The following is a 17751-nucleotide window of genomic DNA, read 5'->3' as shown; positions in this document are numbered from 1 at the left end:
CCGCCGCTCCGGTGCCGGCGGGAAGGGGGAGGGGGAGGGGTGCAGTGCGGGCGCCCACCACGCTATCGGTCTTCAGTTGTTTGCGGAGGAACGCCACCAACTTCGAAAACTTGGAGTCTCCGGACAGCTGGGCGGGGCGGGTAGTTTGGGATGACGGGGGTTGTGGTCATGCCCGTGCGCCCGCAGCAGGGGCTGGACAAAGCGTTTGCTGATTGCGGCCGCGGCTGGCGCGGGCCGTGGGGGGGAGCGCGGCAATGTGATGCCGGCGGGGAGCGGTGGCGATGGGGGCTGTGAGGGCACACCCCAAATCTGCACAAAGCTTGAGAACTCTCCTCGGAAAAAAATATGAAACTGCAGCGATCAAGTTCCGCTTTGCATCCATGTCATCATAAACACCATGCAAACGCACCTTGACCTTGGTCTGCTGCAGGATGGGAGCGCCGCCCGCGGCCCTGAACACAACCACGACTGCGGCGCGAGAGGCGCAGAGAGTCAACAATGGGCGCCCAGAGGTGGTGGCCGCAACTAGCGGTCACGTCAGCAAGGCGCCTGCGCATGTCGGCAGCGTGCCGGTGCGGCGAGCGGTGCTGTGTTGCCAGGCGGCCTCACTCTTGTTGTCCGGCTCCTTCGACATGGCTGCTGCCAGGTCCTCTCGAGCTGCACCCCAGCTACATCACTTGTATGTGCCTAGATCGCATGGGCGTTCTGCGGGCGGCGGGAGCGCGCCGCTCCCAGGACACACTAACCGGGCGCGTGGCACTCTGCAGCAGCGGCGTGTTCACTATTGTGCAGCGCGCTTTTGGAGTAGCACTTGGGCACTGCTTTCCAGCGTGCACGGTATGGCAGTGTCGATAGGATCACTTCAAGGTGCGCCCGATTGCTTGTAACCAATGCATATTCGTTATAGAGTCCTTTTTCCAAACGAATGTATCGGCGTTCATCGCGGTTTCGTTGTCCTCGCCCGTTGCCGTGGCTGGTGGTCCCGTTCGCAGCGCTTGTTCACCTAATCATCACAGCAAGTGCTTCAGATATCATGTCTTGCACTGCCAAAGGCTCGGAGCTGGCGCGGACGGTCGAGGCGCTCATTTCGCCGGGCAAGGGGATCCTGGTGCGGCTTGCGCCGGCGGACACGCCCTTGCGCCGCGGCCGCCTGCAGCTCCATTGCAGCTCGCCACAACCTGCATGTCCCAAGGGCACTTGTGTCGACAATCCGCAACGTCGCGCTGCGCCCGCAGGCCGCCGATGAGAGCACGGGGACTGCCGGCAAGCGGGTGCGGCGCCGGTCCCAAGTCCACCTGGCTATGGCACCAGCTTTCCTCGAATGCAGCCAATCCTTACCTGCTTCTGTGATCCGCAGTCTTCCAGAGCGTAGCTGAACAACTGCAGGCCTTGCAGCAGGTGGAGGCTCTAGCTGCTCTGTCTGCTGAGCGTGCTGCGATTGCCTCAGCAAGAGCCTGCGGCGCGCCCAGCGTGCACAGCACGACTGCCCCGACCTCCACCTCATCCCCCCCTTCACCCCCCAGCTGGAGAGCGTGGGGCTGCCCAACACAGAGGACAACCGCCGCGCGCTGCGGGAGCTGCTGTTCACGGCGGACGGCGTCGAAAAGTTCATATCGGGCGTGGTGAGAACTTCGCCCGGCTGCCCGACGAAACCTCCCCCCCCCCCATGGCGGGGGTTGGGCCCACGGCGCCCGACCCCAGGCCGCCGCTCCCCGACCTGAAACGCAGAAATGCTGGCTCCTCGTTGCTGGTTTCCTGGTGACCCCATACGTGCGGCCGGCAACTGGGAGGGCTTGCCTGAGTGCTTGTTACACCGCCCCAACCCCTCACTCAGATTCAACTCCTTGTGATGCAGCCCCAACCACCCCTCTTCTGACCTGCCCCACGCACTCACGCCTCCCCTGCCCCTTGATGTTTTCCGCCAGATTCTGTATGAGGAGACCCTATTCCAGGCCAGTAGCAAGGGCACCCCCCTGACTAAGGAGCTCGCTGACAGGGGTATTGTTCCAGGCATCAAGGTGGGAGGCTATGTGTGGGTGGGAAAGGGGGGGGGCTGTGGTGTAGTTGAGGGTGGCGGGGGATGGGCATGGGGATGAAGGTGACGGGTAGGAATGAGGCGAGGGACGACAGGGGCATCCGGGGTGGCGACGGGGGTTGGGGACAGCGTCGCTTTTAGCATGTGAGAGTCCGGGGGGCAGCAAAATCGGTTGGCAACCCGTCCTCAAATGAGGCCATCCTGGACGTCAGATCCGAATCGCTGCCAACGCCACGGCCGCTGCGGACCCTAGTGCTCTCGCGCCGCCCGCCCGCGTGCCCCAGGTCGACATTGGCACGGTGGCGCTGGTGGGCAGCCCCCGTGAGCTGTACACTCAGGGCCTCGACAACCTGCGACAGCGCTGCGACAAGTAAGCCATGAAATCCCATTCAAATAGGGGGGTCAAAGGGGGCTGTGGAAGAGGAGGGACGCAGGAGGGGGGCAGGTGCGGGACGCTGCGGCACACCATGGCAGTGTGCTGTGTTGAGGACAGGCCGCACCCGCCCCTCATGGTGTGCTGGCATGTGTGATACAGCATGGGGCATTGCCGTCCCTTACTGGAGTACTCTTCACTCCATGCTAGCGGCAAGAGCACGCAGGTATGCATGCTACAACAGGGCGCCCCCGATTCACCTGCCCTCCCACCTCTAGAACATACACGTTCCGCGCATGGCGACTCAGCAACACATGCACACATGCACCCACGCGCAGGTACTACGCAGCAGGTGCGCGCTTCGCCAAGTGGCGGGCCGTCATCACCATAGACACCGCGGCCGGCCTGCCCTCGCCAGCTGGCGTGCGCTCTGCAGCGGCTGGCCTCGCAGCGTATGCCAAGGTGGGGCCGCGGCCGGCTCGCAGCACCACAATCTGACGCTGCCGCAACGCTGGCTGCCACGTAAAATCCAACATGCTTACACACACCCACATGCACGCCAACGCACACGTACACACACACCAACGCGCGTGCGCATGCCCGCTCGCTCACACGCACGGAAGCACGCACGAAAGACGTTCGTTTTGTCATAATACTATCGCTCAACCACGACTGTCAGACTCCAGTTGATTTGGCGATCAAGTCCCACCACGCCCGTCTCCTCACAACCCCACGCACCCCACGTGTTCTCCTGCCCCTGATCACTCGCAGGTGTGCCAGGAGGCCGGCCTGGTCCCCATCGTGGAGCCCGAGGTTCTGGCGGACGGCCCCCACGGCATCGACGACTGCGAGGCCGTCACGCACGAGGTGAGCCGGCCCTTAGGATCGATGAGGGCCGCACGTATTGGGCGGCGCGGAGGCCGGCGCGGCTGGCGCGGCCGCGCTTCTGGCTGCGTGTGGACGGGGGCTTGTCCGGCGTCTGGGAGGCAGCCGCCAGCGGGCGGTGTGCCGCGCTGCGCGAGAAAAAGCAGATTGGCAATTCTGGCAAGGCGCCTCGACGCACCCAAACACGCTAACACATGCACCTGCGTGCACACACAAACAGACGCAAAAACACACACACACAAATTGAACACGAGCACCAACTCAACTAACAAAACACTCACACACACAACCGGCACAAACGGTGATCTGTCACTACCCAATTTCCTCCCACCCACACCGGCAGGTCCTCTCAGTGGTCTTCCGGGAGCTGGCCATTGCCAAGGTGCAGCTGGAAACCATCCTCCTCAAACCCAACATGATCGTGCCCGGCAGCAAGGGCCCCGCGGCCACCCCCGACGCCGTCGCCGCCGCCACGCTGCGCGTGCTGCGGCGCACCGTGCCGCCGGCGGTGCCGGGGATCATGTTCCTGTCTGGCGGGCAGAGCGAGGAGGAGGCGACCAAGCATTTGGAGCTCATTAACAAGCTTGGGGGCAGGTGGGAGGCGGGGTCCGTCCGATGGGGGCGCACGTGCGGGTTGAGGGGCGGGGGGAGGCTGCAAGAAAACCAAGCGCGGAAGATGGCAAGGCTTTGGTGGTGTAGGCTGGTGAAGCACTGGCTTTTGACAAAGATTTTCAGGGGCACGCTCGTCCTCTGCTCGTCAGTGTGGCGTTCTGTTGTGTACGAGGTTGCCTGGGCCGGAAAGTCCCGGACCTCCCTGTTGGTTTCTATCACTCGTCACCCCTCCTGATCCCGCTGGCCCGGCCTGCCGTTTGGCACGCCTCCCTCCTCGCCCCGCAGCCCGTGGTACGTGTCGTTCTCCTACGGCCGCGCGCTGCAGGCCAGCGCCCTCAAGGCGTGGAGCGGGGACGCCGCAAACGCGGCGGCGGCGCAGGCCGTCTTCATACAGAGGGCCGAGGCCAACAGCCAGGCCGCCCTGGCCAAGTAGTTTGCAGCCAGACCCTTGCTTGTGCCCCTTGAATGGCGAAGCTATTGTAGCTGCAGCTAGCTTTTGGGTGTTTCACGTGAGTTGAGCAGCTCTTGACACATCGCATGCCCGATACGACCTATACGGGTAGCTTGGAGGTGGGCAGCTGCTGGGTGGGCGTACCGCGGCGGTCGGTGCCGGCGGCGCGCCAAGTCAGGGCCTTTGCATGCGTGCGCGGCTCTCCTAGCGTTAACGTTTGCGACAGGCCGAGAGCGGGTGCTTGCTCGGCTGTGCGCGGCCTTTGGAGTTGACTTGAGCGCGTTGGTGTTAGAGCGCAGTCGAGCAGCCGCTGCCTGCCCCAAACGGCATGCACCACATCTATTCCCTTGAGAGCCAATACTGTCTTATGGTGCACAGTCCAACCATATTCAAGGCTGTAACACAACTGCTGCAGCTGCCTTTAGGCCTGAGGAACCTTGCCACTATGGAGAGGGCTAGAGACGAGGCCTCACATACAAGCGCAATGTTGCCCAGCCAGGCGGGTGCCATGCACGACAGCTGAACACTGCGGGAACCAGGAGCACTCACCCCACCTCAGAAGAGTGAGATACGATCACCGTGACCCGCTGCTTGGCTGCGTGTGCATTCCAAGCATTGACGGGGGCAAAACCGCTCAAAAGCGTCCTTACACTCTGTGGACAAGGGGTTGAGGTGGCGCCGAACGCATGCTGCATGCAGCAATGCACAGCTCATGGAGCAGGAGAGAGACAGTGGCTAACTTGCCTGGCCAAAACGTCGATCAAATGAGCTTCAGAGGGTCGTGACCGCCAAAATGGTTGGGTTGCCAGTAAAGAAGTACCTCAGGTGGCAAGGTTCGGATCGGATGAAGTGAATGACAGGTGTGCAGGCAGCATGCATGGGAGACAATTCGTTTGGTGTGTGCGCCCCCTGCTGGCACACTGCGTGAAACGCGGCACGGGGCGCACGGCAAGATGGCAAGGGGGATGCGCATGCGTTGTGGGGCGCAGACAATGGTTCGGCGCAGCACCCTGTTGCGCTAAGTCCACTCGCGGCCAGCAAGGCAAGCATCAAACGAGTGACGACCAGAAGGAATGGACCGAAAGATGGATGGAAGGGGCGGGTCATCCTGCAGGTCGCACTCAAAGCAGAAGCGCCACCAGCAACAGCACGGCAAACGCGACGTTCGCGGCAGGCGCGAGGCCGCGCGCGCCGCCGGTATGTGTGGAGGTGTTCGCCGCCACAGGGGTGACGCATGGGAGCGGATCTGTCAGGTTTGTGATGAGGCTGGTCAGGGCTAGGCTCCCGTTCTTTGCCGCCAGCAGCAGCGACGCCGGGACGAATACCGAGGCGCCGCCGCCGGCCGCGGCGCACGCGTCGGCGGTGGCGTTGCCCGCCGAGCACGCGGCCTGTGCGGCGATGACGGGGCTGGTGGAGGCGTCCAGGCCAAACGCGGCGATGAGGGTCGCCACGGGCGTGTGGGTGCAGCCGCCCTCCGCCAGCCACTGACAGGAGGGGCCGTAGGCCGCGCAGACGCTGGCTGTCAAGTTCTCGTCCCCGGGGGTGCCACAGGCGCTGACATAACTCCGGTAGGCCTTTGGGATAGGTGGGTGGGTTAGTGAGTGGTGTGCGGGTCATGGGGTGTGTCAGGCACAGAACGTGTAACTGGTTGGGCTGTGGAAGCTTGAGCACGCAGATGGCCATGATGGTATCAGACACCACAACGGCCGGCTGTGACCTGAATATGTGCCTGCCTTGCTCTGATTGCCTTCGCACCCACGCACACACACGCATTGCATGCATGGCGGCCCAAACTGCACGAATGTGCCCAATATCAAATGGGCACGAGCATGCCCATCCTTCGCGCCTCAACCCCCACAATCCACTATGCGTCCGCACTCAGACACAAGCAAGTCTCACTGCACATATGAGTACACCTCCAGCCAAACAGCCACACAGCCACGCCCGCACACGCACACACACACACACACACACACACACACACACACGTTGAGGTTGTCGCAGTCTCCCCAAAGGATTGCATTCCACGAAGTGTACTTCTCAGCATAATCGGCCAGCTGCGGGGGGCCCGGTCACATCCGGAAGGCAACGAAATGAGTCCAGTCCCTGGCAGCTGCCATGCACACCTGCCAGCTACCAACAATGCGGCTGTTCATCACAGCCACAGCAGGCTTGCTGCATGGTGACGATGTGCTGCTGCCTTTCCAACAGGTTGTATGTGTGCCTGCTGGGCGTGCATGCACACCCCCGAAGGCGTGCCGCTGTCCCCGGCCGGCCCCCACCTCGGCCTCGCTCATGGCAGCCACCGCAGCAGGCAGGCACTCGGCCGTTCCCGCGTCCCACGTGCAGTTGAAGCCCCTGGCAACAGCGGCGGTGCAGTCGTCCTCGCTGCTGGCCGCCTGGGTTGCATCGGGCAGATGACAGCAGCATGGAGGTTGAGACAAGTCCAGGGGTGCATGCATGCATGCATGACAAGCGCACCATAAACACCAACGCATGCCACATGTGCACTTAACATCATGCACTCACAGGCACACATTCTCTGGGCCCAGCATGCGGCCCAGTATGCGGCAGTGCGCCGTCAGTTGCTGCGACTCACCCAGTTGCATGGGAGCATCGCCGCCATGGGGGAGCCTGGGCATGACATGATCTGCGACATATATTGCAGGGGAGCACGTGGGTAGCTACTGACGACAATCCCAATGATGCAGTTGTGCCATGCTCCGCATGCAGTGCTCATGTCATCGCGGACAGCTGGCGAACCGCACCTGTGTCAGGTCTGAGTCCGAGGTCCCAGAGTTGAGGGTGCAGGCCGGAGTCTGGGGGCGGGGCAACAGGTGAGAGGGTGGCTGACTGGCAGGGATTGCAGCGGGCCTCCCTGCCTGGTGACTGCGTGTCATCTCAAGCGAGGCTGACACATCTGGCGCACGTGCAAGCTGGCAGCGCTCCCCAGGAACCCTTGCCGTTCTTGCAAGGCTGCACAACCAGACGCACCGTGTTGTTGTTATGTACACACGTCGCATCAGCAGCGCACGCGTCGCTGGCGGGGCGCCGGCATTTTAGGAACAGTGATTGGGGTCGTCAGAGCAAGTCAGGATTGAGATAATGGCAACCTGACCTGAGCCACAGCATCCATGGCCCCTTGTCCGCCCTGGCGGCATCAGGCCGGGCTGGTTCAGGGCTTCTGTCACCACTCTTTGGTTTGATTGTCGACATCATGACAACACTCATTGGCTGCGTGGACCCCTTGCAGGCCCCCTCCTAAACCTGGAGTTGAGGTTGTTGCAGTAGACCTCAGTGGCGGTAGCCTGGAGCGTGAGCTTGGCAAAATCGTTGGGGACTGTAGTCAGCAGCTTGGAGAGAACGTACACTGTGCGCATCAAATTAGCAGTTCAGGTCGTAGTGGCACATGGTGAGGTTTCAGGGGTCAAACTAATATTTGCCGGTGCCTGGAATGCTGCTGCGCTGCTGTCCCCATCCGCATGGAGGGACGTGCCACTGAATGATGCAGTTCCAAATTACATGCCCCGTAGCGAATGGAGAGGGCATCATGCGACCCCCTCGTGCCCACCGTCTCACCAGGGCTGATGTCGCACGTGGGCCCATTCGGTCCTTGCGCATCAAAGGCACACTGTGTGCCGGTGTACGTCAAGTCGTCAGCAAAGGGCGTCACCACACTGCACAGCAGCAGCAGCACCACCGCCACTGCACCCAGGCAAGGACGCATGCTGTACGCGATGTGGTGTCAGGGCCTGGCGAAAGCGGGTTTGTGACAAGTGAGCCGTGCACAGCAAGGGCGCAGTTCAAATGTCGTCCTGCTGCCTGTCGCACGTGCTCGCCATCACCACTGATGTCAGCTTGAAGGAATCAAAAGCCTTCAGGTACGCACCTTCAAATTCAGAACGTTCAAGAGGCTACCTTTACAACCAGCGAAGTGCGCGGTCTGGCGAATGCAATGCGCGATCTACCGAAGGCTGCGGTGGCGATGAAAGATAAGTAATTGAAGGGGATAAATGCAGCCAGCAACAACCTGAGTATTCAATCACGTTTGGGATCGGCAGTGGGAGGGACAGCAGCTAGCACGCACCAGTCCAGATGCATTCATCAGGCGTGCCCACGGCCGAAGAATATCATACTGTAAGACAAGCACCTAGCAAGACAGCATTCGGGATCCATGAGCCCAGATATTGATGTTGCTGTGCCCAGCCTGCATGCTGTCCTGCATCGCACTTGGCGCCCTGTGCTCCTGCTTGTGCTGACAAGGGAGCTGTGCGGGCCCGCTTTGGCGCAACTTCGCACGCATGGACAGCCCCTCACAGGCGTGTGAGATGTGATGCATGCCTAGGTCATGTCGGCCCAGGTCACAAAGCCTTTGATCAAATCAGGCAGGCCAAGCCTGCATATACCTTACGCCGGGCTGGACCCACGCATGCAGCCTGTGCATCCCCCGAGGTTGCCGAGCCGCTGAGGGGGGACACATGTGCGCTGTCGCGATCATTAAGGACACGCCATGACCCCTGTGTGCCTTGATGAGCGGTAGCTGTAGACGCCTGACAAGCCGTTCTGAGCTGCCTGGCATCAGCAGCAGTACCTGCACTGCCAACCCTTGCGTCCCAACACCGCTGCTGTTGCTGCCAGAGCGGCACATGTCCAGAAAATAACCCAGCTATACGTCAGAGGTGAGGGTCCAGCTAGCCCCTGATGTCAAGCCACAATTCATAAAAGCCATGCCGCTTCCTATGCTCTGTTCAAGTTTCATTTACATTTAAAGCTCGAGCTGAGGATAGTTATAGGTTTGCTGGCTTACATCATGCACATCTTTGTTACAAAGGAACAAAGCAGAGTGAATAAAAGCAGTACACAGCAGGCGGGGGGTATGATAGGGTGTGAGACAGACCAACGGCCAAGCATGGAACAATGAAAATTAAAAGATTACTGCGAAGTGAGGGATGGTACAGCATTTCCGCCAGCATTCCTTTCAGCTGGTTGGATGGACAACTCTCGTCTTTTGCCATTGGCGGGCGACGCAACTTGCACCCCCGCGTTGCAGCCCATACAATGATTGACTGTAGGCCTCCTCAAATTGATAGTTGGAGTGCCCAGACAATCAGAAGCAAAAAGCAATCATGAGCAAGGGAGTATACATGAACTGATAAAGCAAGCAGCAGTTGCGGTGCTCTGACCCTGCCCGAAGCACTGCTGCAGCAGTGCCGCGCTGGCCCCGGCCCCGGAAGCAGGCCGCATCAGGCCATGATCGTGATGGCCGCAAGCGCCGACGCCGCCGCCGACGCCAGCAGGTTGGATGACATGGCCTCCTCCTGGGCCTCCTGGTAGTCCACCGTCGCGACTGCCGGCTGCTGAGGGTGGCCAAACTCCTCAGCCTGCGGCAGCAAGGTCAGTGTGACAGTCACAGCAGAATCACCCCGTGCAAACTACAGTATGTCATGATCGGTTTCGAGCGCGCATTCGCGCACGCAAATTGACCAGTGGATCCCTGTAACCAACATCCCTAGCAGATTCCCCTCGGAGCACATCCGTCTGCTGGCTCGCCCCCCACTCTCCTGCCCAACCCTAAGCAGCCCCGCCATTGAGCCTCCGCCCCACCTGCCGCCTGGCGTTGCTGCACTGCACCGCGAAGAAGACGGCGCACACCACTGACGACGCCACCCTGGTCAAGCCCCTCTCAGGCTGCACCAGGCCGCCAGCGATACCGTGGACGAGGCACACTGCAAAGCCCAGCTCAAACAGAGCGAGGCAGAGGTTGAGCTGGCTGGAAAGGGGCGAGATGCGTGGCGTGACAAGGATGACGCGTGAGCGACAGCGTGCTGCAGTTGTAGGTGTGTTTGGGAGAGGTCTCAACAAATGCAAAACACAGCATGCACGACACTTGCGCTGGCAATAGGGATGGGCACAATATTTGTTGTGAACCTCGACCCAGTCAGCTGACAATGTGACCGACACCTGCAAGTGCAGCAGGGCCACCAAATCAACACACACTGCAGCGTCACACTGGGGACATTCATTCCAAAACCCGGCAGCAGTCATCAAGAGTGTCAAAGCTTACATGTCACTCTGCAGGTACATGGAGTTGCGGTCAGCGGCCGTCTTCAGGGCGTCGCAGCAGAACGCAGCAATCTGCACCCACATTTGGGTGGAAAGAAAGTTCCAGTCATTATAGCACTTGTCAGCCAATGCTCCCGTGATACGCCTGCGGTGCGGCTGGTAGTGTGTTGCGCACGCGCAACAAACGCGAGTCCCAACCCATGCAACGTGCACAGCCTGCCAACCTTTGCGTATGGAAGGTATGGGAGGGAGCAGTGCAGCGTACAAGCCAAGGACGCCAGCCTCACCAGGAACCCTGCGCTCCATGTCATCTTCAAGACTTTGGCCAGGGGCGTCATCGCCCCCAAGAACAGAGCCTGTTTACGGGGCCAGTCATCACAATAAATTGACAGAGCCTCAGGCATTGAGATGAAGAGTGCTGGCAGCAGGATGCATGCATCCGACAAGGTGCTACCTGCCGGCCCCAGTGCAAACCGTGTGGCTCGTGCTGCACGTCCAAAGCGGCTGTGCGGGCCCACACAGCAGCGGTAATTTGGCGGGTCAAGGTCATCCATAAGCTTGCCTGCGGTGACACTGTGTGGAACATGGCCACCAGGTGTGCCAGCATGATGAGGAAATAAGCCCAGCCCAGCCGCGACGTGGGCAGCATGAAGTCCATCTATTAGTGTGGTTATAAGATTGGACACGAGGGTGGGCATTGTTGGTCTGGTGCCAACATGTTGGACTGTGGAGTTGACTTGGCGTCAGAGAATGCAGTGCATGGCGCATCAGAGGCCTGCTGTGCAGCCCAGGGTGAGGCCAGACACCTTGCGGGTGATGGTCTTCGCGAGTCCCGGCCCAGCCTCCTTTGGCATCGCGATGGCGTACGACTTGTTGATGATCTGAGGTGGTTGGGCGGCGGGCGACCCAGGGGGTGGCGAGCGGCCAAGGGGTCAATGACAGCCTGAGGAGAAGCACATGTCATCAGTGCCGCAATAATTGCCAGCTCGCACCCGCCAATCCGGGGGCCTGCTGTTTGCCGCTCTCTTGCATGTGCGCATCTAACCCCCCAGCATGTGCCGCAACCACCCAGCACAGTGTTTGCTGTTTTTGGTGCGCGGGCTCGCTCCCTCCTGCAGTGGGCCCCCTCCTGCATCAACGCTCCCCCTGAGCACGCTGCAACGGACAATTGCAACGACCCACCTGGGTCCTCATCCAGCGGGGCGCGATTTTGTTCGCTGCCTTGACGCCCACCTTCGCCACGCCGGCCGCACGGCTGCGACAGCGCATGGGTTCGACGGCGTCTTGAAGCCGCTGAGGGCTACGTACGCCCTCCGAAGCCGCCGTACGTCAGCCGGGATACGCATGGGCAGGGACCATACGCAGCAGAACGACAGGCTGCATCTATCAGAGCAGCACAGGGCGCGCGCCTGTACAGTACAGGCGTGTTGGGAACTGCGCTCACCAGGCGTCTCACCTGGCCATCTTGGAGGGGAGCGCGCCTGCGAGCACGCCGGTTTTGAGCCATGTGGGGGCGTCTGCGTGGAAGCCAGCGGGCCCAGCGGCGGCAGGCTGCGGGATGAGGAGCCCAAGGAGCAAGCCAACCCCGACCGGGAACAGCAGCTTGGCCTGCGGGGACACCAAAGTGATGGGATGTGGGGGCAAGGGGCGTGTGCCCACGTTGGTCAAGCACTGGTTGCGCCAGACCCGGGACTGCACTTAGCCAGGATCAAGGATGAGCCGCATGTGACGAGAATGCACTTTCCTGCCGTTGCACACACACTACCTTGCCAATTGAATTGTACAGATTGACAATAAAATTGTGCGCAGCAGCAGGCAAAACACGCCCCTGACGATGCGCTGTGTCGCCCGTGACTGCACCCTCAGTAAGACCCCCTGCCCGCCAAAAGGGTCCAAAGCCTACAACCGCCCACCAGAAAGAAGGGGTTGTAGGGTTCAAAGGCCAGCAGGTTCACGCCAAAGCTGAACAGCAGCACTGTGAGAGCAGAGACAGCGCATGTGTTGGCAGAATGGGCAAGTGGAATTCAGGGCATGAATTCTATAGCACCCAACCTGAATGAAGCATGTGATTCAACGCAGAGGCAGTTTCAGAAATTTACGGGACCAATTGCGTGCAGGCCAGCTGGCCTTGGGGCGGCAGCCCAAGAATAATTTGCCAAGCGTGAAGGCAATGCTGATGGCGGCAAGGTTGGGCGTGGATGGTGCCCACTCAGGCGGGACCCCAGGAGATCAAGAGAGCCCGGCGCGGGTGCCAGCAGTGCCCCCCCCCAGAGGGCGCCACCTCAGCCACACCCACGTGAGGGGAAGAGGAACAGCACAACGGGGTACTGGAAGGCAGCCCAGCAGGACGCAATCTGTGACAGCAGCAGGCGCGAGTGCGAGCGATGCGCAGTTGGGCTGGCCAGCAGCGGAGGCTCGCGTGGGCGGTGAGGGCGCTGGTGGTGTCACGTTCTAAGGCTGTCGTGCAACGGATACCACTCATGTGTGCTCCCCCCTGCATGTCGCACAAAAGGGCTGCCCTTTCGGCTGAATTGGTTGAGCCCCATGAACGCTTGCCCGCATGCATGCATGGGCAAATGCCAGCCCATGCGTGCGCTTGGACCAACGTGCCAGCATGCATGCGCATATCAACTTCCTTGCAAATGTGCACCTGTCTGAAGGCCATGAGGTTTGAGATGCCTCTGAGCAGGAACCCCAGCATGATGCGCTGCGCCGTGGTGGCGCCCAGCCGGTCCGCCTCTGCGGCGCCCTGCAAGTGCCATGCGCGGAACAAAAGCAGACGGCATGTGAGCATGTGCGACATACAGGTAGACATCCACAGGGCATGGCAAGTGGACCAAGACACACATCATGCGAGGCGCCGCTTTGGCACAAACAACACGAAGAAAGCGAACATGCGTGTGCCTTCCCCAGCATGTACACCCAGCGCTCGGAGCCTCTCGCACCTTGAGGATGTGTGCAAGAGCTGCCTTATAGACCATAGCCACCCCCACCATGCGCGCAAACAGCATTTCAAGGCCGCTGGGCGCCTGGCGCATCACGGCCTGCAGGCAGTGTGTTTCGCGTGTCAGGCAGCCATCGCAGCGGCATGCGGTTCGGGCGCTGCAGCCAGTTGCGCCGGTACGCGCGACTGCCCCAGCCCTTGATGCGCTTCAACCCAGCCAGCAGACCGCGCGTTGGCTGAAACCCTAGACGCTTCCCACAGCTACTGTGTGTGATGGGCGGGCTCATGCAATGCTTACGTGGAAAAACTGCTCGGGGACAACGAGCAGCGCCGCCCCTGTGGCAGCCAGGACGGCCGCGAGCGCGCCGAAGCGCCTCGCTGTGGCGCTCAGGTCGAGCAGGGGCCCGCTGCTGACCGGCAGTGCCGGCGGGGCGGTCCCCCTGGAGGCATACTCCTGCTGCTGCTGCTGCTGCTGCTGACGCGGGGATGAATCTTGTGGTGTGAGCACGGCATTTTGACAGTCCTGGGTCTCGTCATCGTCTGACGTGACAGCCATAGAGGTGGCGGCAACTATCGCCGCAACCGCCGCTGCTGCAACTGCATCCTCTGGATTTGCAGTATGGGCCACCACGAGCCTGGCACGGCACGGTCGCGAGAGCACCTGGCCGCGCAATGCGGACAGGAAGTGCGTACTGGGCAGGTAATTCACTTACAGAAGCACACCGCATTGCTTGCTTTGGCAGCATGAGCAAGCAGCAAAGCAGCGCCACAGTGCGGGTGCACCTTGGCAACGGGGGGGCGTGGCGCACGCCATCGTCGTTTGCGCACCTTGGGACACTGCCCTTTTCGTCTCGTGCATCCAAGATTTTGCAAAGAGCGGGTGAGCATCGGTGCGACTTGCGGGTCCCGAGACCAGATCGGTTCCTGATATTTTGTACTGACGCGAGAAATGAGGTGCATATTACCACGGTGAATGTAGCGTATGACGTCAAGGGCAAGTAGCGGTCAAGCGCCAGTGCCGCTCATCGGTCTCACCTCTGATCAATTGAGCAGCACCCTCTCCATTTCAGCAGGAGAAGTGCACGACACTACCAGAAAACCTAGCCTGTGGGGTTCTGCGTTTGTCAGGATTCCATTCAACTGTTGGGGCTCCCAGACCGTTGACATGGGTGTCACTTGCCTGTGATGTGAGTGTGCACCCTCTACGGTATATTGTGACAATGGAACCCTGTTGTACCTCTCCGGTCCACCTTGAAACGAGCATTGATGTTGGCAGGCCTTCTGGCCATCCTGCCAGTCCGTGCCAGCAGCCAGCATGGCCTGGAAACGTGCCCGGCTTTGCAGACTGCCGGAAGTATGATATGCCACCATGAGCGGGACAAGACAGAAATGAACACATATGCATCAACAGGGAAGACGGCCCACTTCCAGGGACCATAGCGCCTGGCTGCTGGCAATTTGAACCAGCAACAGTGGCGTAACCCGTTCAAGTGACTTCCCTGGCTTGGACGACCTCCGTGCCGGTGTGCTTGTGGTTGAATGTTACCGTAATAAGGGGTGCATCTCCGCAACCGTTCCTTCCGCCGTTGGTGCTGCCACTGTTCGGCTCAGCGTGCCACGACGAGGTATCAACCCTGGGGTGCCGCCCTGCGGTCTTGCTAGCTGCTGGAGGATGCGAATAAGAATTAACATGTCCTAATAAGTGGATGAGCTCTCCTGCGGCGGGGGGCTGACCAGATGGGCCCTTCGTCGCGCAGTGCTTTCAGCGGGTGTCACGGCTACTGCGGCGGCATGAGAATAGCAATAGTTATATTACTCGCATCAGCTCTGCTTCCTGACGTCAGTGCGGACGCCCGCCATCAGCAGCGGCAGCAGCAGCAATGCCCTCCTCAAGTGACAAACGTCAGGTGCGCCGGCGCTGCGCAGCGTGTGTAGGCCGGGATGGTCTCATTGTGCCGCCCTGGCACCCCAGCAGCCTCGGCCATCGTCACAATGCCCACCTCGTCATACAGGGTCGATCAAGTGGGCAGCAAGGGCCGAGTACTTGTCAAGTGGGACGTGGACAGCGAGTCGAAGGACTGCCGCGCCATATTCAAGTGAGGGCGGCCGGCGGTGGCGAGTGCAGGTGCCTGCCTAAAACCTCCCTTCCACACAGATTCGCCAGCGTACAGGCAGACCTGTACGCATCCATTGCCGCGTCGTCAGCACTGCCGAAGCGCCTGGTTGTGTAGAGCCAGCGGAGGCCCCGCATCTGTACCCCGCCTGCTGCTGCCCAACTTCGCGGCGATGTCATCGCTCCATCCCTCAGGGTGATCTTGAAGAAGCTCACCGAGAAGTCCGACCACAGCGACGAGTACAACAGCATCGAGAAGTTTGACCTCGGGCCCGCAATCAAGTCCCAGGCCGGCGTCAAGGACCGCTCGTACGCTTTTTCCGATGTGCCTTCGGGCGCACCCGTCACTTTCGAGGTGCAGGCAACCAGCGCCGGCAGCAAGAAGGGGGCGTCGTCCAAGCCGGCGCGGTCGGCGCCGTTCACGGTCAAGCGGGGCTGCAGCGAGGCGGCGGCGCCGGTCGCGCCCGAGAGTGTGTCGTTCCACTCACTGGATGGCTCCGACAAGGTGCGGCCCCGGCCCGCTCGCTGCGTGTTGGCGGCCCCGAACGCAACCCGCACCGCTGGGCGCGGCTGGCTGCTGCCGTGCACAAGGGCGCCGGTGTGCAGCGGGCGCCGGGGGCGGGCTGCGGCCAGGTAGCTAGGAGGAAGTTGAGTCATGACCACCTGCGCAATTGGGGGATGGGCGTGGCCCGGCTCGACGCCGCCGCCTCGCAGCCACCTCGCCTGCCGGGCACTGCACCACCGCAGGCCGCGGCGTCGCGAAGCCAAGGCCTCACGCGCGCCGCGCGCCGTTCCTGCTTGCTGCCACCTGCACACCCACCAATCAAAAGATGTGGTCCCTCCCCCATAAACATACCATTCAGCGACCCCAAAAAAACCCCGTGATACGACCCTGCGACAAACCCCGACGCAAAACCGCCGCAGATCATGCTGAGCTGGTCGGCGCCCCCGAACGATGACTCCGCGCCCTGCGTCGCCGGCTTCGAGGTGCAGGCCTCGTACCAGCCGAGCGGCGAGGTCTGGGCCAGCACGCGCGTCGCGGCGCAGGACTCGTTCGCTGATTACACCCAGGTGGCTTTTCCGTACCGCCCCAGGCTCGCGACGGACACGCTGTACTTCACAATCACGGGGAAGAACGGCGAGAAGTCGGGCAAGCCCGCCAAGCTGGCGCTCAGGCTCGTGCCCGACCGGCTGAGCGGGGGGAAGGGCGGGGGCGGGGGCGCCGGCAAGGCGCCGCTGCTGGAGTCGTGCGTGCAGAAGGCGATGCAGGGGGCACCTCAACTGGAGATCCAGCGGGCCGAGCAGGTGGGACGGGCGGGGCAAGGGGCGGGGCATTGTGCGTGGGCCTCGCGGGGGGGCGGAGGGGGGCGTGTTTGCACGCGTGACAGCAGGCGCTCGAGTGCAGCCGCTTGGGCGCCAAGGCCTCTGCCGAGGGCCCGCTCAGGCTCAGGGCGCTGAACCCGGCGCATCTTGGGCCTGTGGTTGGCAAGCAATGTCCGATGCCCCATTGCTCAAATCATGCTGAACTCATGTAGTGCGGCTCACTGCCCCCCCTCCCCAAACTATCCTTGAGCACAGGCTGACGCTATAGCGGTCACCATCAAGCGCCCCACAGACTCCGACGACGGCGTGTGCGTGACATCATTTGACCTGACGGTCCTGGACGCGTCCAGTGGCGCCCGCCTGGCTTCCGCAGCCCTCAACACGTCGCACCCCCTAGAGGACGCCACGTCCGCGCAGCTGCCCGCCGGCTCCCCGGTGGCTTCCGCGCTGCTGGGCGGCCAGCCGGTGACGATTGAGCTGGCGGCGAGGGCTGACGATCTGAAGGGCGCGCCGCTCCGCCTGGAACGCGTCAAGCTGCAGGGCGCCGCCGGCGCCGGCGCCGGTGCTGGCGCGCGGTGGCTGTGCGGCACGGACGGCTCCGTCGCGCCGCAGAACGCGCTGCTGACTGCGACCGGCGGCCAGCTGGGGTTCACCTGGGAGTGGCCGCAGGGTGACGACGACCAGATGCCCGCCTGCCTGTCTTCCGCGTCGGCACAAATCCTGGATGCTGACAGCCGCCAGCCGGTCGCGGAGTGCGCCGCGGCGCTGACGCAGGCGACGGCCGGGCGCCCGGTCGCGCGCGAGCGCGGGGACGGCAGCTGCACGGGCACCGTCTGGACCGTCCCTGCGTCGCCGAGCGGCGCCGGCTGCTCCTCGGACGCGCTGCTGGGCGGCCCCGCCGCAGGCGCTGGCGGCGCCGCCCCCGGCGGCGCGCCGCCGGCGCAGCGGCGGG

General features: G+C 62.1%; 5 protein-coding genes across 5 annotated transcripts in view; 2 read left to right on the top strand and 3 right to left on the bottom strand.

Annotated features, from left to right (window-relative positions):
• Nucleotides 1-1033: 1033 nt before the first annotated feature.
• Nucleotides 1034-4338, top strand: MNEG_3931 (fructose-bisphosphate aldolase, class I; the record flags this gene model as incomplete). The annotated part of the gene is made up of 9 exons (XM_014047597.1): nt 1034-1108; nt 1236-1271; nt 1524-1622; nt 1926-2018; nt 2320-2405; nt 2747-2870; nt 3180-3275; nt 3637-3887; nt 4191-4338. The coding sequence occupies 9 exons, from the start codon at nt 1034-1036 to the stop codon at nt 4336-4338; spliced, it is 1008 nt and encodes a 335-aa protein (XP_013903051.1).
• A 1139-nt stretch (nt 4339-5477) lies between these two features.
• Nucleotides 5478-6982, bottom strand: MNEG_3930 (hypothetical protein; the record flags this gene model as incomplete). The annotated part of the gene is made up of 3 exons (XM_014047596.1): nt 5478-5930; nt 6639-6755; nt 6956-6982. The coding sequence occupies 3 exons, from the start codon at nt 6980-6982 to the stop codon at nt 5478-5480; spliced, it is 597 nt and encodes a 198-aa protein (XP_013903050.1).
• Nucleotides 6983-9599: 2617 nt separating this feature from the next.
• On the bottom strand, nt 9600-10503 carry MNEG_3929 (hypothetical protein; the record flags this gene model as incomplete). The annotated part of the gene is made up of 3 exons (XM_014047595.1): nt 9600-9737; nt 9961-10126; nt 10421-10503. 3 exons carry the CDS (start codon nt 10501-10503, stop codon nt 9600-9602), a joined length of 387 nt encoding a protein of 128 aa, XP_013903049.1.
• Nucleotides 10504-11186: 683 nt separating this feature from the next.
• Nucleotides 11187-14222, bottom strand: MNEG_3928 (hypothetical protein; the record flags this gene model as incomplete). Its single annotated transcript, XM_014047594.1, has 9 exons — nt 11187-11300; nt 11602-11674; nt 11876-12027; nt 12333-12394; nt 12716-12773; nt 13070-13168; nt 13365-13463; nt 13662-13699; nt 14192-14222. 9 exons carry the CDS (start codon nt 14220-14222, stop codon nt 11187-11189), a joined length of 726 nt encoding a protein of 241 aa, XP_013903048.1.
• Nucleotides 14223-15355: 1133 nt separating this feature from the next.
• MNEG_3927 (hypothetical protein) overlaps nt 15356-17751 on the top strand; it is a gene marked incomplete at both ends in the record, with an annotated part of 4317 nt that continues 1921 nt past the window's right edge. The window contains 4 exons of the mRNA XM_014047593.1: nt 15356-15459; nt 15672-15981; nt 16401-16781; nt 17055-17630. Coding sequence (XP_013903047.1) covers nt 15356-15459; nt 15672-15981; nt 16401-16781; nt 17055-17630 — 1371 coding nt within the window. The remainder of the gene's footprint in view (nt 15460-15671; nt 15982-16400; nt 16782-17054; nt 17631-17751) is intronic.

Source organism: Monoraphidium neglectum (genome assembly GCF_000611645.1).
Source record: "Monoraphidium neglectum strain SAG 48.87 unplaced genomic scaffold scaffold00519, whole genome shotgun sequence".
NCBI lineage: Eukaryota > Viridiplantae > Chlorophyta > Chlorophyceae > Sphaeropleales > Selenastraceae > Monoraphidium > Monoraphidium neglectum.
The sequence above is the reverse complement of the archived record's forward strand: the minus strand, read 5'-3'. Positions and strand labels throughout refer to the sequence as shown.